The following is a 25,614-nucleotide window of genomic DNA, read 5'->3' on the forward strand; positions in this document are numbered from 1 at the left end:
TAAAGTATCTTTTGTGTTTAAATAAATGAAACTAAGACTTTCTAGTAAAGGTTTTGGCTTACTATGTACTATTTCAGTCGGATGATTTTTCAGTTGTATCACGCTTTCTGACACCGTGTCAAAATGAATCACACCATTTTGTAATATAACGAGGCATTGGAAGAAAAAGTGTTGTCTGTGTTGGGCAGCTGCTGTCCCTCCTGTGATGGGCTTTTTAGTAAACTTCCTCAGACAGCTCTACTTTCCCCCAGTGAGAAAGCATGCTATTACCCCAGTCTTAACACTCAAAACAGCCTTGCTTTCTTAAAAACTGTTTTACTGGAGTGAGTGTGTTCGTAATCCCATTTCACATTATGTTTGATACTGGTTCAGTTATTAGTCTCTGCTGCTCCACTTTGGCAAGTGTGTAAATGTTTCAGCAAATGATCTGTTTGTATATGCAAGATAACTGTAGTGAGTAAGAGAGTGAGGGCAGCCTTGTTGCACCAGTGCCTTGTCTTTCAGGCGTATATATCTGTGGAGAAATCAATGCAGAATGTTGATCGGAGAGATATGTGGCCTCTGACTCTTCCCCCTCCCACACACACACATACACACATGCGCATTCACGCACGCACGCACGCACGCACACACACACACACACACATGTGCACGCAAACACAAGACACACACACTCAGGCATTCATGTGCATGCAGTGGGTGAAGACAGCATTTATTTGAAGAGGATACTCTTGCAGTGATTACAGAGTGCTTAACTTGTTATTTCAAATGTATCTGCTCTTGTGCACACACACTTGCCAAACACTCAAAACAGATGCAAAGCAAGAGCAAATAACAGCTTCCTACTCTCTATATGTTCCACCCCGTGTCTTTCAGACACATGATGCATGTATGGAACGAAGGGCGAGACTTATCCTTTACTCCGGATGGTTACCAGGCCAACCCCAAATTGAGTGTCATCGTCCTGAACAGTGAAAGGAAGTGGGAGAAGGTAACAAATGAACACTGCAGTTTTTACAAAGATCAGAGGAAATTAAAATGTCAAATACTTTAATTAAGATGGCTATTCCCGATTTGTGTCTGTGCATTTGTGATTGTGTGTGTGCGTGTGCGTGTGTGTGTGTGTGTGTGTGTGTGTGCGTGTGTGTGTGTGTGTGTTTTGCGGACACACAGATGGGGCGTTGGGAGAACGGGACATTGGCGTTGATGTTCCCAGTGTGGCCGAGGTATAACTCCTTTGGGGACGAGGATGCAGATGAGAACCATCTGTCCATCGTCACTCTGGAGGAGAAACCCTTCGTGATCGTTGACAATGTGGACATCCTCACCGGCACCTGCATGAGGAACTCTGTGCCCTGCCGCCGCCACGTCAAAGAGTGAGTAGACACACACTAGGGCTGTGTTCCAATACCCATACTGTCTGCTATTTATTTAGTATGGTAGAAAAAAAGACTTAGGATGTCCCAATTCTTGCGGTCACATTTACCAAGCCTTTGTATGAAAACAACCGGGGATGCGATGGGTATAAAAGCAAGAGGCTAGATCAAGATGCAATTTTATGATGAAAAAAATAAATAAGAGTATGTCCCAATTGTATGCCTTCTGCATGCTAAGTAGATTATTTTTATGGTCAGATGTAGTATGTAGAATAGAAAAAATAAAGTATGCAATATGTCATTTGGAACGCAGGGAATATGTGAACAAAATACACCACACCTACCCACTGCTCTCAAGAGCCATTTAAATGCAACAGGTGCCCAGCATCACCAAGGCTGACAATCACTGAACTGGAGGTGTTATTGGAAGTGAAACAGGCACTTCTCAGTTCCAAGGATAAGTTATATCTCGGTTGGTTGTTTCTTCATATCGGGAAAGCCTTTGAGATTAGATCTGTCTTTTGTACTTTCTTTCAATAGGAAAACAAACTGTTTTAGTTTGTCTAAGAACATAATTTGTCTCTCAGTTGCTCTTTGCCTGTCCACCTTTGTTCTACAAGGATCTACACTAGGCCCACTCGTTTTTCCTTTATATAATAATAATGACTCACCATATGTGATTCCTCAAGACTGAAATACAAATGTATCTGACTGACAAAGTACTATATGCACACAGTGAAACACAGGTTTACACTGAACTGAAAAACTCCATGGTCCATGTAAGAGTTTGGTTGATACTGCGTTTGAGTTCTTTACTGAGGCAAATGGCCATTGTGTAGCCGCAGAACAAACAGGCCATTCCATTCATATCACATTTCATGAAGCTAATTTCAGATTCATATACTATAAAGTATCTACTCCACAAGTCATCTAAGGCAGCCAGAAACACATCAGGGATTTCCCCCTTACATTAGGCTACTAACTGTTTTAGTGTTCTTGTCGATGTTGTTCAGGAGTAAAACTCAATCCCAACTTTTGTCAGAGAGTTTAACAAGTACAGGCAAAGAACTTCTCCTTTGGCTCTTGGATAATCATTCTGTCGACATTAATAATTAATTGCTCTCAGTTGCCGTCAGCTTGCTAATGCCTATATGTCAGTGTACTTTTGTTTTTCTGCCACCACTGTAATTGGTTGTGTGGGTGTGTGTGTGTGTGTGGGTGTGTGTGTGTGTGTGTGTGTGTGTGTGTGTGTGTGTGTGTGTGTGTGTGTGTGTGTGTGTGTGTGTGTGTGTACAATACAAGTATTACAATAACTAATTAGTAAAGCTGCTTTTCCTCTGTAGTACATATCATCTATAAACATTAACATTCATCTGATTCATGTCCTGCCGGCTTGTATTATATTGCAATAATGTATACATTTATTATTATTATATTATTAGTACCAGCATTATTTAAAACATGCCCAATTTGGAAGCAAAAGGGCTGTACAAATTGGACTCTTATAAGCAACTGAACACTTAAAGCTGGGGTATGTGATTTCTGATTGGTCAAAGTTAACATGACCAATCAGAGCGAGGCTCCGATTCTCTGTTCTTATTGGCTGTTGGGACTGTCCATTCACTTTGGCACGACTTTGTTGGTGTAGAGCATGTCAGAGAGGGACCATAGGGGAGGGACCAAAGAGACCAAGTGGAGTGGTTGAGGTATCTGGATTCAAATCTCTATCCCAACTGCCATTTTCTCCCCAAATCCCCCACCCCAGCTTTAAAGGTGCTTCGAGGAACTTTCAGTTTGTTTTCATTCTTGCACCCCCTTTGGACAAAAGCGGTAGTGTTTTTACTACGCTAGCTGTTGTTCTGGGTGAGAGTACCAATGACAAAGGCATTTAGGAAAACTATATGAAAATAGCATTCTTTGCACTGATGGTCTCGTTTGCTGTTACATGTAATTCATGATCATCAAAGGAAAAATTAGACTGTTTCGGAAATATTTTAAGTAAATGAAGCAAGTTCCTCGTAGCACCTTTGTTGAAATGTAAATGCCACTGAACTTGTAGATTATAAGAGGAGACTTAAAAAAAGAAAAAAGGTTTAAAGAATGAACAAATTCATTAAAGGTGAAGTAAGTTTATTTATGTTAATATCAGTATTAAATCGCTCTATATTCATACAGTGATCACTTACGTAACGAGGGCTTGGAGCGAAAGGGGCATAAGTGAAATATTTTGCAAAAATGACTTTTATATATCATTTTAAAGGTCTTGATAAGTTATATCAAATGGTAAAAGAATAACGTCACTAAACATTTTACTTTTTGAAATAAAGGCTGAAAACATAAAGGCGTAAGTGAAAACCTTCAGTTGAGTTTGGAGCAAAAAAGGCGTAAGTGCATCATAAATAGGCTCAAGAGCTGACAATATGGAGGGATTGCAGAAAAGACCATAATTTATACTCCAGAAAAAGTGTTATTGAATATGTTTGGAGAATTTGATATACCCACATATGATGGAGAAAATATGGACACTAAAATAAACACTTCTTTTCTTCTTTTTTTTTTTATAAATATTTTTATTATAATAATTTTTTTTATATAAATTTTTTTCTTAAATATGAATTCCTTGAAGCCTAATCTCTATTAAAGTAGAGATTGCTTCTATATGCTGTTTTCTATTAAATATTTACGATCAATAAAAAGTTTATTTTTGCTCTCCTGTAAAATTCTGAAAATTTCACTTAGGCCCTTTTCGCTCCAAGCCCTATGTGCGCGTTTCATAAAGCCGATCTCTCAGTCAGCTGCTCTGCATGTAATCGGCCAATAAATGTATTGGAGGATCCCGAAATTTTTATCCAATCACAAGAGAGAACGCTACAAACCGACACCCGTCTCACTCATGGTCTCACTGCCGGTGCAGAGCAACAGTTTGGTGAATGTTTATGCGCCTACAGTGGCGGAGCAGGTAAAAATCCTTCCCAATGTCTGTTTTGATGGTTTTTATCATGTTTTATCACACTTATGGATCTGAGATGATGCTAGATAACTCGCTGCTTGAAGACCGCAGTGCATTAATGTGGTGATGTAGGGACAAGTGAGGGGACTGCTAACTGCAGTAACTGACAGGAAGTTAGCTAAAAGAACCATTCCGCTTACAGCACCTTTTAATATGAAGATGAATTTATGATGTTTGGACCACTTTGTGATATTATCTTCAGGGCTTAATCAAGACATCAGTAGACACGAGTGGTGGGTAGGAGCTTGAGAGCAGTGGCGAATGATCTGACTGGATGGATGACAGGGAAGCGGGATCTCTGATGGATAGTGTAGAGAGACCCCTGGGTGCTGAAATTGATGAAGACTGTGGGTGAGCGGAATGGAAGAGGGTTGCATCGATCAAACTCAAATGACAATTGACAGCAGAGAGAGAGGACTGTTTTAAAATTTTGACAGCAAAAAAATGATTGGCTCATGGAGGTCGTGGTGAATAAGAAATGTTAGGCTGAAAAAAAGAGAAACCTCCATAGTCACCAGCTGAATCGGTTGAAATTGTTTACATCTTCCAGGGGGTCATTTCAAGTTGTGAAAGTTCAAAAGGTTCATTTCTAAAACAAATTAAAATATAATATTAAAATGGTCTGAAATTCTATAGTCTAGATTAAATTATATTTATGGCCTGTTTTGGCTTCCATACAAGGTATAAAACAAAACGTTTTGGCTACCTTATACACATTGCCAGTTATGAATATGAATTGTCCTGGTAAAAAAAGACAAGCTGAAACCAATAAATCCAAATCAAAAGATGTTTTATATGGGACACTGCCCAGCCTTTTTATTATCTCCCATCTGGACTTCTGCAACTCCCACAATGAGGGCAATGCTTCTTGGGTGTTCCGTTCAGCAGGTATAAACCATACACACTGCTGGAGCCTGCCTTCAACCTTACCAACACTCACTTTATCGCCACCCTGCCCCTAATTTGTACCCCGTTCCTCCCTGCCGGTGGCTGTTCACATTAAATTCTGGTGGTGACGTACAGGGCTCCTCGGGGAATGGGGCAAGCATATCTGCAGGCTGCGGGTGTATCTGTACTCTCTGGCCTGGGCTCTGCCACAATTGGGCCACTAAGCTGCACTCCCTGTGGCAGCTCTACTGTATGTCATTGTTTCACCTGGCCTTGACTCTTCTTCCCACTGTTCCTCACCAGTTCAAATGTCCTTCCCACACCAGGCGGCACTGCAGAATTACTCCATATCTTCTATTATCAAAGATGCCTCTCTGTCCCCATTTCCAATGCCCTCACTCTGCACCTGCTATTGAAGGAAACATTCCTTGTATCTATTGACTTAGATTTTCCTGTTCTTGTTGTTGCCATGTCTTTATCTGACAGAATCACATAAGGGATTTTTTGTCATCTGTTATCAGTGCAGTAAGCCACTATCGATAACAGTATCAGCTTACAGAATGGAAATGATTTCCAAATTTACAGTATATTGACTTCATCAAATGTGATTATGTTTCATGTACTGCATACAGTATATGCAGGGTTATTTTCAGCTTCCCCTCTTACCAACTCTCTGCATATACAGTATATCACTCTCTCGACTGCAACAATAGCAGTGAATGGCTGAAAGCATCCTTTGTTCAAAATGATTGAAATTCCTATCACAACGAAACTAAAAGTCATATTCATTTAGCCACAAATGAACATCTTACAGATAGGTTTAGGCATTTGATTTATAATTTCTTCAAAGTTTCAATTGTGATTTTTGCCACATCATTTATACTTAAAGATTTCATATCAGTTCTGGTTCTTTCATTTATGAAATATCTTTCAAAAATCAACCCTGCAGGAAGCTTTAGAGCCGCCTTTCAACGGCAACACGTCAAACAATACTATGGACTTTGAACAACTAAAAAGGCTTTTTTTTAATGATGACTAGAATATGTGGCTGGCCTTCTCATGTGTGTAAACAGCATTGAAAAATATTTCCGAAATAGTGTTTTAAATCTTCCGTCAAAAAGAGAATCCCCGTGGATTCTTTGACATCATGGGATTTTGCTCCAATTATCCACTATTTGTGACACCTCAATAACAGCCTCTGCACGACAAGACAAGGCAGCTTTGTTCACTGTCTGCTAATTTCTACAGTTTCGCTCACATCCAACACATCCCTATACAGCTAGTTCAGAGTACACAAACATTCATCATAATTGCCGCAGGTGTACTTGTCACTGGCTCCGTAGGCTACTGTATCTGCATGGTGTGTCTGGATGATCACTTGATGACCACAACACAGTCCAACTAAGATCCATCTTTCCTCCAATATAGTCCTTGTGCCTGACAGCATTATAGTCATCATTTTAATGGACGTCAAAATGTCCATCAGACAATAGACCCCTTATCAGTCTACGTCACACAGCGTCACTCCCCGCTCTACTGCGCATGTCAGCCGCAGAAAGAGACGAGCGACACGAGCCACAATCATGTCTTGTTGTGCTGTTGGATGCACAAACCGTTTATTTTTAGTTTGAATGGTGATAAAGCTAGTAAATGCCCAAATGCACCGCTGTATAATTACATAGGCTAAATGAGTTGTGAAATGTTTACAATAAGGACAGTGACCGGAGACGAGGCTATAGCAATGGAAAGCAATGGAGGCTTATTTACAATGACCCAGACGTTATCTCCGTCCTCTTCCCTTGTGTTTGACTATGGTTTGACTAGGCATATAGGGGTTTGCACGTGTAGCCGGTAAGTAGGCTAAATCATACCATTTAGGAAAAATCAATAGGCTAAACGAAAACCAAGTGGGGTCGACATGTGCTAGCCTACTGTAGGCTACTAAAGCAGATAACACAACACATTATTGTTATAATATTTATTCATTTAACTGCTCCACCATAAGTTTCACTTTCCTTTTCATCTCCGTCTCAAACAGCTGGTCTAATAAGCTGGTCGGCTCATGAGCCCAACGGCCCCGAAAGCAGGAGTCAGTCTAAAAACAGATGATCACGGCTAGTTATGATCACTTTTAAATCAAAAAGCTAAATTATGAAATAAAGGCATCTCTGCCTCTCTCTGTCTATCTGTCTGCCGGTCTTTACTGTCACTCTCCAACAGCAGTCCGGCCACTGAAGTCGTCAGGGCCATTTCTTCTCATCATTTATCTACTCAACTGCCGGCAACGCGTATGGGTCATTAAGACGTTTCCTGTTCAATAGTGTTAATGTTTCCGCATAACCAATGTTATCACTCGCTGATAAACTGATAAACATCGCTATTTAGCACCATGGACCTATAAAGCCCAGTTCAGACCAAAGATTCACCTTGCAACTGCTTGCGACGAGACGGTTTTAGAACGTCGCAGGGGATAAATCGCAGCAGTGTGAACTGCTCGTCGCAGCGCGTTGCAAGCCGTTGCAAGGCGTCGCAGAAGATTTAACATGTCAAATCGCAAGGTCCAGTTTTAGAACGTTTCGGCGGTCTCGTCGCAAGGAGTTGCAGTTGCAAGCAGTTGCAAGGCGAATCTTTGGTCTGAACTGGGCTTTAAAGAAACACCGCATCTGCAATACAACCAAACGGGTAACCATGGCAACCAGCCAAACAATTTTTCTTTCTGCAGCTATGCAGCGCGCACATCCGCCGTGTTGATAAACAGATAAGGGGTCTATAGAAAGCAGTTCCAATTTTTGCAGGAGAACAATTATGACAAGATAAGATGGGTTGTTCATTGCTGGCCACAGGTAGGGTGAAAAAAAAGAAAAAACTCAACTCCTAATTGCTCTCTTTGTAAATGTATTTACCTTTTTTTTAAGAAAGAGAATCCACCATATTGAAAGCATCTGGCAGATGGATGGAGAGGAGACAGGCAGGAGATGCAAAACAACAACCACTGACTTTCTGATCTATTTAGTCATAACCACGCAGCAGCACTGAAGGCAGACGATGCAAAGTTTAATTTGTTTACCTGCTTCTTCAACCTTTGACAAATTCAGTCCCTTCTAGGTGTTTATTTACGTTCCAGCCATGCACGCGTTCAACAAATCCAACCACCCATAAGTGCTACATCTACTTCCATTTTATTCTTGTGTATTTTTTGTGCCTTGTATCATTGGGAGCTTGTTGTTGTCGCTTTGTGTGTTTGTGGAGTGACTTCAAGACACACACAGGGCTCAGCTGGAAAGAGCTAATGTATACAGTATGTCCGCATCAGAACACCTGGGGCACATACTGTACATACGCAAACTCACTCACTCACTCACTCACACATATGTATGGATACTATACTCTCTTTCTCTCTCACAGACACATACACACACACACACACACACACACATTCACACACAGGAACACATTGTGCTATGCACCAGATACAGCTGACTGCTGTTGAAACATATTCTAATCCTTGACGGTTCATTTATTTGACAGTCACTGTGTGTGTGCATCCCTCAGTTCTTTATCAACCTTCTCTGGAATTAAATGGCAAGTGAAAGGGTTACAGAGTTACTGTTCGCTCGAACGGAAATAAAAAAGTTTCACGAAAATACTTTTGAAAATGCCGGTTGGGTTCAATAGATTATTGGAATCATTTCATACAACAAGTCGGTTTAGTTCACTGCTCCGAGGTCCTCGGGGAAGGTAGAGCTGTCAGAAAAGTTTACTGAAGCTTATGTTTCCGTTCTGTGCATCCTCCTGACCCGTATGTGTGACTGCTGCGCTGCATGGGCTTAGGTATGCCGCAAGCTTTGGACAGGTACGTACGTATTATTTACAGTCAAAATCAGAGGAAACACAGAGGAGGGAGGGAGAAAGAGAGAAGGACAGAGTTCAGAAATGAGGAGAGAGATGAGGGGAAGGACAGCTGATATTTTAATCATGTGGGTTGGTTGTTCTGCAGAGCCCAGCTCTATTTAAAGCCCAGCAGCATCTGCTCAGTACCCCTGTGTTTTCAGGCAGTAAGGGAAGTACACACACAGACACACACACACAAACACACGCACGCACACACACACGCACACACACACAATGTACACTCTCTCTGTCCTTTAGCTGTATTTACGGTTACACATGATTTTAGTTTTACAGTTTGATGGAACCACCAGATGTGGAGCGAGGATACAGTTACACTCAAACTCCACACACACGCGCCTGCACAACACTGACACTGTCCTCTAATATATATAAAAAAAGTATGACCTAATTGTGTTTGTGCATATGTCTGTGTGTTACAGTAACAGCACAACGGGAGGTTCGTACATTAAACAGTGCTGCAAGGGTTTCTGCATTGACATCCTGAAGAAGATAGCCCGGAACGTCAAGTTCACTTATGACCTGTACCTGGTCACCAATGGAAAACATGGCAAGAAGATCAACAACTTGTGGAACGGAATGGTTGGAGAGGTAAACTTCCAACCTGTCTTTCTTTAACTATGATAAACAATCAAGTATTTCGGATTCGGATTCGGATTCTTTGGCATTGTTTCAGAACAGATTTTAGATAAAGCCTTTTTTCATTTTATAAATTAAAAAAATACTAGGTATTGTACAGGTTAAAATGCATTTTCTGCAAAAAATGTGTCAACAGAATGTGTAGGAAATCAGACAATTAACATCATATTAACAAATACTCATTAAGTAACCTCCAGAATAGTGTTAAATACATTTTGGTTTGGAGTATGGAAAAAAAATAATGTGGAGATAATGTATTTTAAAGGTAATTGTATAGGAGAAATATGCAGATGCAAACAGACTAGGTATAGTAAAATAAACACAAAATTGTATATCTTAGATTTTTTATTTACTAGTATGAAAGAAGACATGTTATGGAAGCAAAATAGTGCTTGAAAATAATACTAATACTAAGCTAAGCTTATTGACTGCTCGCTGTGACTTCATCTTCTTATAGATCTGATAATTGCATGGATCCCCTTATCAAAGTGTCGACGAGAAAGCAAAGAAGCTTAGAGTGTTGGTCAAAAATGTCCAATTATTCCTGACTAATCATTTAAAATAGTACATTAGATTTTCCATTTATTTGTATGAAGCCATCTGGCATTATTGTGTCTGTGAAGCAGGACCAGGCTGGTGTCGTTCTGTATTTTCTTACTGTCAACAAACCCCATAAAAATTCCCTACCCTGTCTTTGGCACTCAGCCCTAATCTCATTTGTTCCTACTGAAGCGTCTCACTGATGTGTTTTTAATAGTTTCTGGAGGTCTGTGGCACAGAGGAATGCACTATATGAAGCTCTGGATACAGAGTGCCTACATCAGTATTCAGTATTACTTTGAATACAGAGACAATAATCAGTTCATTGTTTTTTTTAAAACTATCGATAATCCCTGGACTTTTTTTTTTTTTAAAGATCCAAATATTAAACTTAAGCCTTAAACAGAAGACTGGAAGCTGCTATCACTTTTAAATGCATCTCTTTGAATAAAACTCAATTGCTACTGTTCATCTTTTTTATTTTGTATTATTTTATTATTCAAATTAAGTGCTTAAAGTGCTCTCAAAGTAAAATTCCTTAAGGCTGAAACTAAAAGGTAAAACATCGGATAATTGTACCTGACAAATATGATCTATAGATATCTGCCGATGTGTGTGTGTGTGGCAGCAGACCACTAGAAGCCATTACACAATTAAATCAAAAAAACTAAACATAACATTTTACCGCATACTAAAACTGACATCTCAGTGAGCCGAATCTCCATCTGTCAGAATTCATTCAGATGCCCAGGAGTGATGGCACCATGAAAAAGACAGCTGTATTTTTACTTTTTTCATCTGATATGGCTGAACATGCCCTCCAACTGCAAATGACATTTCGAGCTCATAGCCTCAGTAATTGTGACATTTCACATCCAAAAATGAAAAAAAGGAGTCAAAAAGTATCAAAGACGAATTGTCTGTCCAAATATTTACAGCGCTCACTCACTATATTTATTCCTGTCGTGCGTTGTTGGCTTTGAGTCACGCACTCACATACCAGCTATTGTCCCCATGCGTCTGCCTAGGTGGTGTATAGGAAGGCGGTGATGGCCGTCGGTTCATTGACCATCAATGAGGAGAGGTCAGAGGTCATTGATTTCTCCGTGCCCTTTGTGGAGACTGGCATCAGCGTCATGGTTTCCCGTAGCAACGGGACCGTCTCTCCTTCCGCCTTCCTCGGTAAATCCTTCTTTTTTGTTTTGCCTAACAATCATTTTCTTCCTAAAACATTTTTCTTTTTTTTTTCTTTCTTTTTTTTTCTTTGTCCCTCAGTGAGCCGACTACTGGGAGCAGAACAAAGGGAGGTGTTTACGTGTTGGCAAAAAAAACCCTTGCGCATGAAATGGAATATTTTATTTAGACAGTAGGCTAGGCTATATGCTGGCCAAACTCCACTTGTACCCCCGACTTTATCTGGGACTCAACACCCTAAGCACATTAATATTTCTAGCATAACAGAGGAAGTGGAGTGTGCCAAGTGTTTTTTTTTTGAAAGTCAGCTCAGACAAGGCATTTTTGATTCTCTCCTCTCTCTCTTTCTCTCTCTTCCTCTTTTCTCCTCTTCATCCAGTCGTTCAGATGACGAAAACCAAAGTGTTCATCTGTGTTCGCCTAATGTCTTGTGTTGTCATTGGAGCGAGACGGGGAGCGAGGGCAATGTATTGGACCATGCGTGTGTTGGTCCCTGTGTATCAAGCCATGTGTCAGTATTCATGTGTGTAGAGAGGGGGGGGGGAGTGTGTGTGATACCACAGGAATATATTAGGGTGATTGTGTGGTTGAATCAAGGATGTGTGGAGAAAGAATGGGCTCTGGCTGTGTGTATGATAAGGGGCTGAATGCCATGTGTGTGTGTTTATATGAATCCGCATTTTTATGTATGTGCGTGTGTCATGTGTGTGTGTGAGCGTTTGTGTGTGTGTGTGTGTGTGTGTGTGTGTGTGTGTGTGTGTGTGTGTGTGTGTGTGTGTGTGTGTGTGTGTGTGTGTGTGTTGAGGCTGGGCCAGGGTATCAGTGACGGTTCAGTATATCTCGCACTCATATTAGAGGCACCTCAGTGCACAATCGCTCAGGGTTGGCTAACCCTGGCACTCGCATACTTACACATATACTGACACACACATATAGTGACACAGACACAAACACACACACACACACACACACACATGCGCACACACACACACACACACACAATTTGTCTGGATTCAGTGTCACTGGCACTCATCCCCGCTGTGTGAACTCCTGCCCTGGTGCTCACCAAACACACACACACACACATAGACACATAGATACATGGACAGATGACATACAGATTGATCACATACACATGTCCACAGTAGGGCACATCAGATCACTGGGTGTTTGATTCTCCTCTCCCTCTCCCTCTGCCTCTCCCTCTCCCTCTCCCTCTCCCTCTCCCTCTCCCTCTCCCTCTCCCTCTCCCTCTCCCTCTCCCTCTCCCTTTCTCCCTCTCCCCCTTCCTCTCTCTCTACCCCCCCCTATCTCCCCCGCCCCTGGGCCTCTCCTTCTCTCAGCTCTCATCCAAGGGAATAATGAGAAATATGGAAATGCGCTCTGTCAAACTCTCTGTGACTAACTCTTCCTCCCTCCTTCCCTCACTCACTCCGTCTGTCTCCCATTCTCCCTTCAGTGTCTTCTCTCATCTTTTCCGCGCTATATCTCCCCCTCTTCCCTGTTCTGTTGTTTTCTCTGAGTCCGTCCCCCTTCTCTCTCTCACTCTCTCTCTCACTCTCTTTCTCCATCCCTCATTCACTATTGTCTCTTCATTTCTTCTACTTGTTTTGTCTCTAACTCTCTCTCTCTCTCGCTCTCGCTCTCAGAGCCCTTCAGTGCATCAGTCTGGGTGATGATGTTCGTGATGCTGCTCGCTGTCACCGCCATCGCCGTCTTCCTCTTTGAGTTTGTCAGTCCGCTGGGCTTCAACCGCAACTTGGCCCAAGGCAAAGGTAGGCACAATCAGCTAGAACATCACACAGCCCATCGTTTGTGCCCCAGGGCAAGAAGCACCAAATCCAAGCTTTTACCCCGGAGCCAAACAAGTGACCTGTTATTACCCTCACCTCAGCGAGTTCAGTTCATGTAACACAGCATGAACAATCCCCCTCTCACCAACACTGTAATCTGTAGATCAGTACCAACCTGTTGTTATTTGAAATTCAAGGGGATATGTAGTGGCTGTTGAACCCTTTTGACTTCTGGTTTGTGGTGCGTTTCAGGCGCAAATTACTGCACGCAGCCTCACAGTAGCAGGTCTAAAAGTCACAGGCAGTTGTGTTTTTCATGTTTTCTCTGAACGGTATTATACGAAAAAAACATCCTTTTAGATTTGGTGGTGGTACAGTGGTTTACAAACTGGAGTTTTTCGTTGCTTTGACTTTCTAGAAGTAAAGGTCAATCCAGTTGGCAAAAGTAAGTTTTATCTTCCTCACCAAATGATTATACTCGTAACCTAAGCAAGTGCCTGTTGTGCACAACGACTGCTTCAGAGTGTTAGAGCTGTAGGCAATAAAACAAAACAAAAAAATCATAGCCAATAATGCTGTCAAATTATATTTACAATGTCCCCACTCAGAAGGGAATTATGATGGCCTCAAATTGCAAACGATACAAACCTTTGTAATGACACTTTTTTAGAGTTGCTGATCCATTACATAAAATTGCATTTATTTATTTATAAACATAGTTACAAAGAAACTTTAACAAAGAACAGGATAAACAAAAGTAAAGTAAAAAGTAAAAAATGTCCACTTACGGTACAACTCAAAAGCTTTCACACAAAAAAACAAGCTTTAAGAGTCAATTGATAAGAAGTTATGGACTTAGTTTGTCTAGAGTTGGCAGGGAGTTCCAAAGTGCCCGGCTTCTAATACTGTATAAAAATGCCCAATCAACCTTATTCACCAGCCTCGACCTCTAGATAACCAACAGGCCTCCATCTGCTGATCTTAATTTTAGTAACAGTGAATCAGAAATGTATTTCGGGGCGAGGCTGTTCAGGGCCTTAAATGTATGCAATCAAATTTTAATATCAATTTTGAAAAAGTAACTAGAAGCCTTTGCAGGGAGGCACGCATCAGGGGTGATGGGCTCATGCCTCTTTGTGACAGTAATACGTCCAGCAGCTGTGTTTAGGAGCAGCTGGATAGGGTGAAGGGAGCCCGGGATGATAGTTTATTACAGTAGTCCATAGAGAATAGATTAAAGCATGTATAACTTTATGTACATCAGCAGTTGATAAAAATGACCTCATTTTGAAGATTATCTTGAGCTGGTAAAACAAAACCAGACAACATGTTTGAGTTGCTTGTCAAAGCTAAGATTTTATATCAAATATCAAGCAACCTAATGACAGGAATTTCAGGAACACACAATCATTTATATTATATTGTACGTTATTACCATAGCAACCCCCAGATTTGCCTGGGGGTTGCTATCAGCTATCAGCTGAACATGTGAGTTTAATATTTACCTGGCTTGACCTCACTTGTTTCTTCATCACACATTTTCTTAACTTACTTATGTTAGTCCCTCTGTTCCCCTCCTCTCAGACCCACATGGTCCATCATTTACCATCGGTAAGGCTATATGGCTGCTGTGGGGTCTGGTGTTCAACAACTCCGTGCCTGTGCAGAACCCAAAGGGCACCACCAGTAAGTTCATCGTGTCAGTGTGGGCCTTCTTCGCCGTCATCTTCCTGGCCTCCTACACTGCCAACCTGGCTGCCTTCATGATCCAGGAGGAGTTTGTTGACCAAGTCACTGGACTGTCTGACAAGAAGGTGGGACTACACACATGTGGACATACCGTGAACACACACACATACACATACACACACACACACACACACACACACACACACACACACACACACACACACACACACACACATACAACTAAATGCATTCACAGTCAGGGTTGCTCTTGTAATGGATGCCAGCCCTGCGGCCAGACAGGACTCTCCCGGGAGTGCCCTTGGGCTTCAACAGCCCAAACCCTCTGGCCCTAGCTGTCACCATACTAACACTGCCAGCATAGAAGACCCAGGGGCACACGCACGCACACACACACACACACACACACACACACACACACACACACACACCCAAGCTGCATAGATCAAAGTCATGTGTGTGTTTGTGTGTGTATGTGTAGTTTGCAGAGGCTGGCAGTGTCAGCAGAACCCCAGCCAGTCTTACGCTAGACTGGACACACAATGATGATGACTGATGAGTCCACTATACTGTCTCTCCCTCCTACTTTCTCCCTGTCACTCTCTACTCTCCACTCTTCCTCCTCTATCTCTCCTCTGTGGTTCTCTTCTTCACTTCAACACCTTTGCTCCCTGTCTTACTCAGACCCCACTTTCTTCCCCTACTTTCTGTCTTCTTGCTTTTTCACTCCCGCTCTCTGTAATTAAGCTTATCTGTTTTAGTTTCTTTTTTGTCACTCCAGTCTCCTCCTTTAAACAGCCTGTCTCTCTCTCTTTCTCCCCTCTGCCTTCAGTTCCAGAGTCCGTACTCCTATTCCCCTCCATTTCGCTTCGGGACAGTTCCTAACGGCAGCACGGAGCGCAACATCAGGAAGAACTATCCCAACATGCATCAGTACATGACCAAATACCACCAGGGTGGTGTGGTGGATGCGCTGGTCAGCCTCAAGACCGGGTACTGTAAAACTTGTCAAAACAACCACTTCTGTCATGTTGAGATGTATTACACCTGAGAGGGTCATTCTGTTTGCAGACAGCATGTGCAGTACAGGACATGTGAAAACAAACAAAACAAGGCATTGCATCACACAGAAACCCGGCCCCGTGGGGCACAGAAGTGGCTCATGCTAAAATGCAACAGTGACTGTGCTCAGTGTTTCTGTCACTGGCGGTAAAAGGCAGACGCTCTCTGCGAGTGCTCATTATTGAGTCTTGTTGCTGCTGGAAAGAGGGAGCTGCCAAAACACGGAGAGTGTAATTTGTTCTGGAGTTTGCTATCTATTCTCCCTCCTAAACACACACACACACACACTAAGGGAAGGGTGACTGCAGTGCTTTTATTTGGTCATTAGTTTTGTGTGCTTTGATCTTAAGGGTATTCCCTCGAAATATAATTTTACTGTTCACTTTCCCGTCGCTGCAATTACTTTATTGATAGTGCATTTCAAATGGGTACAATTTATACAACCAACATCAAAAATGTATGTATTCAGCAGAATATTCAGTGTTTCATTAAAGTCTTCAGCAAAACGTATGGTTCAGTATATTTCAGTCAAAATGTCAGTCATGACATAAACTTTGAAACTAACAAATAAACATTTCTCAAAATACACATTTGAAGCTCTCTATTTTAAAGAGGACATATTATCCTGGGTTTCAGGTCTTTATCCATATATATAGGTATATCCATGTCCTTGTCAACAAAGTTTGAAGAAAGAAAACAGCCGTGTCCTTTAAGCAGCAGCAGTTTAGCCTCTAATCCAGCGTTCTACTGGCCTACCAAAACAGCCTCCAGGGCTCATGTCCAATCGGTGTACCTCATTATTTGACTCTTTGGCATCGTTTAACACGATTATCAGACTTTGAAACAACATTTATAGGACAGGAAATAAAGAAAAGCATAATAGGCCCCCTTTGATTGATCAAATTGTATTGTTTTGTAATTTAATTTTAATGCTGGGTGCTCTCAAATTAGTGAAGATTAGTCTGAAATGACTAAATACCTAATGCAGCATTTAACATATGCCCTTTGGTGAGTAGTTTAATTCAAAGTGTTTTATATTAATGCATACATATCCAACATGGCGGGGCCCGGGGGTTCGATTAACACCAGGGTATATTCATTCAGTTATATACAAAGTTTTTTTCACTCATAATGTAGTCGTGAATACCCAGGGTTCTGCTTCTGTAGAGGCTGATGATATCCTCTTTTCATTGTGTTTGGTTAACAGTCATACATCAAGCCCCTGTCTTTGCTGAGCTCAGCTGTTTCAAGCCCACATAGGGGGATTGTAGCGTCAGATACAAATAGTGGGCCTGTAGTCTGAATGCAGCTTGTCATGTCAGAAAAATGACAAAACCTGCGAGAAAGATTAGAACTCAGCGTGAACAAAGGCATCCTCGGGCGAGTGAATATTTACTGTAACAGCGTGTACACCGGAGGGTTCTTTCAGCCAGTCAGTCCACGGCTGAGACTCCCAGCCCCCTGAATAAAGAGTGGTGTAATCCAATACTGTTACTGTCACACTGTATGACCATAAGACTCAGTAGTGAAGGGACAGCTCTGTTGTTCTATTTTACTATACCTAGAGTGAAGAAAAAATAAATAAAGCAGTAATCAGTTTCTGCTTATTTTAGCGGCACCTTTGGATAAAAGCGGTGGTGTTTTTACGACATCACTGCCCAAGCTAGTGCCCAAGCGCGTGCATTTGTTTAGGATGTACAGTATATGTAAGATTTATAATGGTAATATGACAATGGTGAAGTAGATACAACGTTGATTAAGTTCCGTTCAGGAAACTGTCTACCTGCCGTAAATAGTTCCACAGAAAAACCAGACCCGTGCATAGGAATTTATAATAATAATAATAATAATAACTGTATAAAAATAGCTTGGTTTTCGCTGATGGTCTCGTTTGCTGTTACAAGCCATTTATGATAATCGGAGCAAAAAAAATGGTTTCCTTAACATTTCAAAGTTCCTCGTAGGAGGTTGATACTAGCCCTCTTAATGTATTTTTATTGAAAGCCGCTTTAAAGCAGCGGCCGCCCACCTTTCTGGCTGGTCTTTGCTTTTCACAGGTGATTGTCTGTTCAAAATATTATGATAGTGTTATTATTCTCAAATTGTTTCATATAAAGGTTTATTTTTATGAAAGTATTTCACAAGCAAAGATTATAATGTCAGTGCTTAGCATAAATAATGAAAACAGGGGAAAATAGCTAGTCTGGCATTGTTCAGAATATGTAATAAAATAAAACGACCAGCAGCTGTTAAACTCACTAATTAACACGTTGTATCTAATATGTTTTAAAAATAGATAGTGGTTTGTATGCAAACTGCCCCCTGGCTTTAGCTTTATAGATAGACATGAGTCGAGAGTGGTATCTATTTTTATATCTCGCTCCTGGAAAGAAAGCAGAAAGCGTTTATACCAAAAATTTCCTATTTCAAAATAAATGTTGATTCCTGGAGGTCAGCTGTAGCTTTGTGACAGTAATGAAAGCACTCTCATATCTGTTGCTGAGAAAGTGAATGAGCATACTTTCAAAAATGTCAAACTGTTCTTTTAAAGCTTACCATATTTAATGGCGTTAATTCAAAAGCAATGTCCCCTTCCTCGTTTTTGGTTCTGTTTTAGATTCCTGAACAGGTCAACATATCCAGTATATCAGAAAAGAAAGAACACCAAAAATGAAATAAACCTAAATTTGTGTAGCGAAATATGTTTTTATTTTATTATAACCTTGCATTTAAATTACATCACACAACCTTATGAATCAAACTTGAAACAAACCCTATACTAATTAGTAAACCCAGAACATGTTGTTGTTTTATAGAAAGCTGGATGCTTTTATTTACGACGCCGCCGTGCTGAACTACATGGCGGGCAGAGACGACGGCTGTAAGCTGGTCACCATCGGCAGCGGTTACATCTTTGCTACCACGGGCTACGGCATCGCTCTGCAGAAAGGATCCTACTGGAAACGCCTGGTTGATCTGGCCATCCTGGGCATCATAGGAGACGGTGAGGCGCTCACACGCTTCTATATTCTCACCACCGTATCAGCCGCGCTGCATCCAGGCTCAAGCCTCTAAGTTGTTCCAGTTCTTTAGTGTCCTTACGGCTGTGCCACTGCTCAGCTTCACCTCCTCCCTCCCCCCTTCCCCCAACAATCTCCCTCTCGCCTCCCTCCTCTGTCAGAAAGCTATCAGGGGCTAGTCTTAACCCACCATTTCATCATCATTACTTGGTGTGTGTGTTTTTGTGTGTGTGTGTGTGTGTGTGTGTGTGTGTGTGTGTGTGTGTGTGTGTGTGTGTGTGTGTGTGTGTGTGTGTGTGTGTGTGTGTGTGTGTGTCTGTGCTCACCGTGTCCTGTTATGTTTACTCCTCCAGATTGTTCTGTATAATAAGCTGTGAGACGGTGCGAATGGAAGAAGGAGAGAATGAGCCAGACAGAAATCAAACCGCTGAAACCACTAAAGCGCTGCTTCTCCTCACACACAGCCTGTTTTTATCCGGGGCAAACACCTGTGTGTGCACACGACACACACACACACACACACAAACATACTCGGACTGATAAAAAAATCCTCCCATCTCTCCTTGTCACTCCATCCCTATCAATTCCTCCCCTTCCTCCTGCGAACCCTCTTTTCACTTCACCTCCCATCTCCTTTCCATTACGATCTATTTGCCGTTTCCCCTCTCTCCCCTTCTCCCCTGTTCTCTCCATCTTCCTTCCTAATCATGCTACCCTTTTCCCGCTGCGAATCTCTTATTCCCCAATTTCTCCCGATGTGTGTGTGTGTGTGTGTGTGTGTGTGTGTGTGTGTGTGTGTGTGTGTGTGTGTGTGTGTGTGTGTGTGTCAATGGGTGAATGGGGCAAAACAATGTCAAGCGCCTTGAGTCTGAGTAAAATCTGCTTAAAGTGCTATATGTATTATACAGTATAAAAATGGAGTCCATTTAACATTGACTTTTCTGTCCCTCTCCAACAGGTGAGATGGAGGAGCTGGAGGCCATGTGGCTGACTGGGATCTGCCACAACGAGAAGAACGAGGTGATGTCCAGTCAGCTGGACATAGACAACATGGCGGGCGTCTTCTACATGCTGGCCACAGCCATGGGCCTGTCCATCATCACCTTCGTCTCTGAACACCTGTTCTACTGGAGGCTGAGATACTGCTTCACCGGTGTCTGCAACGGGGAGCCTGGTCTGCTCTTCTCTATCAGCAGGGTGAGGAGGAGGAGGACATTTTGTTTCTGATAAACCCCCATAATCCACTGCTGCAACCGTTCCCAGGAACTTGACAATATGAGTGTCAAGTCAAGACAAAGTTAATTTATTTTCTTCAAATTTAAAAACAACCTCAGTTTGATGAAGAACACAATAAAACCACCAATATAAGTAGCATGAAAAAAATCTAATCGGAGCATAATAAAACGTCAAAATGTCTAGCTCAACTTGTAAGCCAGGGCAAAGAGGTGATTGTGGTCCAGGTCTGGTTCCTTAGTAAAATGTTTTTTTGTTCCCTCTGGTTATGATGGAGGAGTGCTTTGGTTTGAATTTGCAGTGCTGAACGCTGCCGCTGCATACCAATCAAACACCATCATCTTGAGATAAGAATCTCAAGAGTACAACAACTGCTTCACAGCATTCATTCAGACTGTATGAAAACACTGGTTGTTGCAATGTCAATATCAGGGCACAGATGGGAATATCTTGGAATGGGAATGACATTTAAACAGTAAATCTAAGAGAGAGATAAAGAGAGAGAGAGAAGGAAAGAGAGAGTGGGCTAAACACACAGAGAATCAGCAAGAGAGAAACAACTTAACTGTATATGCAAATAGTTTCAATGCATCATGAATCAAAAGAATAACACACACACGCACACACACAAAAACTCAGCCGATTATTGGAACTTTGAAGAGATATTTGTGATGATCAACAAAATCAATTCAAACCATTTGCACGGCAAACGGCAAATACGATTACTCAGTTGCTATCCTGTCGTGCACAAACATTGCACATCTGAAACAATGGAATTGATTTTTCATGCTTCACCCGTCTGATTTGACTAATCTTAACGGTTCTTCAGAGGCAGTATAAATATAAACAAGAAAGCGGAAAAGGGACTTTCAGTGAAGAAGTCGGAAATGTGAAGCTCCTGATTGTAACAGTTAAGAGAATGTACACATCTGAATCTGGATTTGTGTGCGTGTCCGTGTGTGTGTGTGTGTGTGTGTGTGTGTGTGTGTGTGTGTGTGTGTGTGTGTGTGTGTGTGTGTGTGTGCTGTATGTATGTATGTGAATCAAGTCTGAAACACACAAAATAGTTACTGTTTAGATATAGAAAACATAAATCTGGGTTTGTATGTGTGTGATAAAAGAGGAAAGAGGGGCATAGTGTTTTTATTTTTGTATTCTCGTCACAGTATTTTATTTTGTGCACTTGAATTGATCTTTTTTTGGATTTCATTTCTTAATGATGTGTCGATTATAATGTTTAAACTACATTGTGCTGCTTGATGTTTGGGGGAGGGAAGGAGGGATCAGTGATAATGTGAACCTTTTCATTTTGTAAAGCACTTTGTTCGCTAGCTTGAAAAGTGCTATATAACTCCAATTAATATTATTATTAAATTATTATTATTATAGAGTCCAACGGATATTAGATGAATTTACTGCTGCGCTCACGAACAACGGGATAGAGGAGTCAAACGGTTAAGGGGATGATGTGGAAACACACACACACACACACACACACACACTCGATAGATGCACACTGTGTGTGTGTGTGTGTGTGTCTCTCTCTCTCTCTCTCTCTCTCTCTCTCTCTCTCTCTCTCTCTCTCTCTTTCTCCCACCCACACACATACACACATAAACTCTAGACAGGTCTAACAAAGTAAAAATGGTAACATATATGCAGTTGCAGTGAGGTTTGAGGGAAAGACTTTACCACACAAACACACAAACAGCCATACAGGTAGAGATATACGCACACAAGCACACACACACACACACACACACACACACACACACACACACACACACACACACACACACACACACACACACACACACACACACACACAGAAACACACACAGAAACACAAACATACACACAATACAGAAATGGGCACAACCGGACAGAACATTCTTTTATTATTCATATGTCATGTCCCTGTGTTAGCAGGGCTTTTATTCCATACGAGGAGCATTTCACACATCAAGTATTTTACAAAAAGAGTGCGATGTGTGTCTCTGAGCATGTGTCTGTCTCTCTGTGTGCACATGCAGTTAGAGCAGCAATACTGGAGGTTAAGTGGCTCCTGCAAGAACATCTCCTTGCACTCAACGGCCCCCTCCAGTGACATCATTGTCTAAATTTAATTTTCCAGGCGCCTGTGGAAGCAGTTCATCTCAAAAAGTGCCGATTATCACTTCTTGCCACATTACGAAAACAAAATGAGGTGACGGTTTCCGGCAAACGCACCGGGGAAAAGGGATGCAGGGGTCTCCCTTAATTTACCTTGGAAGGAAATAAGTCTAGTGCATGTTTGAACTTGTGAAGTCACTAGGTTGGGTTTTAACTCTATTATTTCCTGTCCTTCCTTTTCTTTGTCTTTCCTCTCCTCCTCTCAGGGTATATGGAGCTGTATCCATGGCGTCCATATCGAAATGACGAAAAAGAATCCTGAGCTGGATTTCAGTCCTCAAGCCAATATGATGCATCTGCTCAAGTCTGCCAAGTCCATGGCTTTGTCTGGTTCTTCTTCCAAGGCCAACACTGTTGTCGTGCAGCCTAGCATTATGGATGTGTTCACGGGGAAAGGTACTATAGCTATGTTATACACGGTTCAAATGATAGTATAGTCTATTTTAAATAACAATTATAACAATATTCATAGATCCTGCCCTCGCAAAGCAGGTAAACATACGTAGAGAGGTTGACCTGCCTATCTTCACAGTCAATGTATGCAGGTCTAGAGGTGACTTCCATTACCTTGCTGTGGGCTCCAGACTGTAATTGGATTGACTGTCATGTATGAGCTCGCCTCAGGCTAAAATACACATCATGGCACACACAGCATGCCAGGACAGCAGATCATTTATTAGCTATAGCTGGCTATGCATCCATCCAAACATCCATCTATTGTATCTGCTGTCTAAGTTGCATCTCTCCTTGTCTCCTAGGCAACTCGCTCCATAGTCTGCCCTCGAAGGGTCCTGGTCTCTATAGCAACGCTGCCGGTCCGCAGGGTTTCCTGTCATTGACCGGGCGACACAAAAACATCCTTAACAATGCTGCGCCGTTTCCTGGGCAGCAGAAAGCTCCGGCTCTTCAGACTAGTCCAAACAAGCCCCAGCTGTCAATTACCAACGACAACGGCAAGGCCCGCCTCCCGGCATCGGCCCCCGCCGCACCAAAAACTAGAGCCCTGTGGAAGAAAAGTGTGGAGACGTTGAAGACCCAGCCTAATGTCACATCTCCGGACCCAGGCCCAGGCCCAGGCCCTGGCACTAGCCCCGCCCCCGCAGCTGGCCCTGGACCTCCTCCACCAATGAAGAGCCAGCGCTACCTGCCTGAAGACCCACCACAATCGGACATCTCAGAGTGCTCCAGCCGGCCGCCGTCCCACAAAGATACTGACTCCATGGGGGCGAGGGGCGGATTCAAGCCTGTCAATCAGCTGAGGAAGAGGGGTGGAGGAGGAGGAGGAGGAGGAGGAGGAGGGGGAGGGGGAGGGGGTGGAGGAACCAAAATCTACTCCATTGACTCAGACCAGACCAGTCTCCACTCCGCTCCCCCCTACCAGCGAGACAGCCAGGGGGGAAGTGACGAACACAGTTACCCCCTTGACCTGTTTCCTCCTGACAACAGCTACTCACACTCGTACTCCCACCAAGCGGACGTACCCATTTTGCAGCTGAGTGCCAGCCTGCTGCACCACAGTCACAGCGCTGAGGCCGACCTGCACTCCCTCAAGGACAAGAAATATAGCACCTACTCACACAACAGGTATCATGTTCAGCACAAAAAAATTAACACCAAGACCATGTTCAAATTGCTTTTATTGTTTATTTTCCTAATGTATAATCATTGTCTTTTTTTCTCCCTCAAGTGCTAAGGAAAAAGCTGGAGGTTCATTTGAAAGTCAAGGTGCAGTAGCTGGGACACAAGGCATCAGGCCGGGCCACTGTCGCTCCTGCCTGACCAAGCTGAGTGGTTACTCCGGCCTCTACACCGTTCGCTCCCCGCAGGCTCGCTGCGACGCCTGCGCCCACCTGGGGAACCTGTACGACATCAGTGAAGACCACCTGCACTCCCACTACTCCCACTCACACACTCACTCCCCACACGGTGGGGACATGTTCACACACTACCTTCCCCAGAGTGAGCTGGGCCTGGTGGGCGAAGGAGACGGGCTGGTCAGCCACTTTGAGCCCTCCCCTTCCTCCCCGTCTCCCATACCCACCTCCCCATCCGCCCAGCACCTCCAGCTGAGTCGCCAGCACTCCTACGAGAACGTGCTTCCGGACAACGTTCCGGAGCGCCAGCCGCTGCACAGCCACCACCTGCGGGGGCTGAGCCTGCCCGACAGGGATCGGGAGAGGGAGCTGACGCTGGACGAGGGGGCCTACGCTAACGTTCTCACAATGCGCTCTGACCGTCCGTACAGCAGCCGCAGCCCCCCCTCCCCGTCCTCCTCCCACCACCACAGCCTGGACACCCCCATGCCCGTCCCACGCCGCTCAAAGAGCCTCTTCCCCGACCGGCCCTCTCACAACCCTTTCCTCCAGTCGGCTCCCGGCACGGCACAGCGAGATCGAGATCCCGCCCCCCAGGCTGCCACACGCATGCCGCAGAGAAGTTCCGCCCACGAGCTCTATAAGCAGCGAATGCCTATGTCCCTCACCCTAGGTAACCATGGCAGCCATCACAACAACCAGTTTGGCGGCCATGTGGACCAACAGGTGTTCTACCCTCTGCAGGAGACCCCTATGGTGGCCTACATGGTCCCGCCTGCTGCCTCTCAGCCTATGAGCTATGTGACAGCGCCGCGAGCCTCCAGCGCGGGCGGCAACAGGCCCCGGCTCTACCGACGCATGCCCAGCATTGAGTCTGACGTCTGAGAGTCTCACACTACACACGTCCTCCCACTGAAACACACTAACACACACGCATGCAAGACAGAGGTGTGTGTGTGACTGGACCAGGCAGCTCTAATTCCAAGCACACAAACACACAGCCACAAACACACACACATGCACAGGTAGAAGACAAGACGGTCTGCTCTGGACTAAAAGGTTAATGGTGATGCTGAGTAGATAAATCATTGATTCTTTATCACACCCTCTATTAGGCAGGGTTGGGGCCACAGGGACACCTGGAGGCATAAAACAAGATGAGGACTGTGTGTGTGAGACTGTCAGTACCAGCCTCAAGCTGTAGGCAACAAGGCACAAACTGACAACACACGTCTGACGACACAGATCTAATCCCTG

General features: G+C 43.2%; 1 protein-coding gene across 1 annotated transcript in view; it reads left to right on the top strand.

The window, feature by feature from the left end:
• Nucleotides 1–25,242, top strand: part of grin2ab (glutamate receptor, ionotropic, N-methyl D-aspartate 2A, b) — a gene marked incomplete at both ends in the record, with an annotated part of 95,500 nt that extends 70,258 nt beyond the window's left edge. Inside the window, 12 exons of the mRNA XM_080029457.1 lie at nucleotides 877–991; nucleotides 1,174–1,376; nucleotides 9,606–9,774; nucleotides 11,391–11,544; nucleotides 13,206–13,331; nucleotides 14,934–15,163; nucleotides 15,889–16,049; nucleotides 18,935–19,122; nucleotides 20,097–20,335; nucleotides 22,750–22,939; nucleotides 23,302–24,127; nucleotides 24,231–25,242. Of these exons, the coding sequence (XP_079885583.1) occupies nucleotides 877–991; nucleotides 1,174–1,376; nucleotides 9,606–9,774; nucleotides 11,391–11,544; nucleotides 13,206–13,331; nucleotides 14,934–15,163; nucleotides 15,889–16,049; nucleotides 18,935–19,122; nucleotides 20,097–20,335; nucleotides 22,750–22,939; nucleotides 23,302–24,127; nucleotides 24,231–25,242 (3,613 nt within the window). The remainder of the gene's footprint in view (nucleotides 1–876; nucleotides 992–1,173; nucleotides 1,377–9,605; nucleotides 9,775–11,390; nucleotides 11,545–13,205; nucleotides 13,332–14,933; nucleotides 15,164–15,888; nucleotides 16,050–18,934; nucleotides 19,123–20,096; nucleotides 20,336–22,749; nucleotides 22,940–23,301; nucleotides 24,128–24,230) is intronic.
• Between the last annotated feature and the right edge of the window lie 372 nt (nucleotides 25,243–25,614).

Source organism: Ammodytes marinus (genome assembly GCF_949987685.1).
Source record: "Ammodytes marinus genome assembly, chromosome: 6".
In the NCBI taxonomy this organism is placed as follows: domain Eukaryota; kingdom Metazoa; phylum Chordata; class Actinopteri; order Uranoscopiformes; family Ammodytidae; genus Ammodytes; species Ammodytes marinus.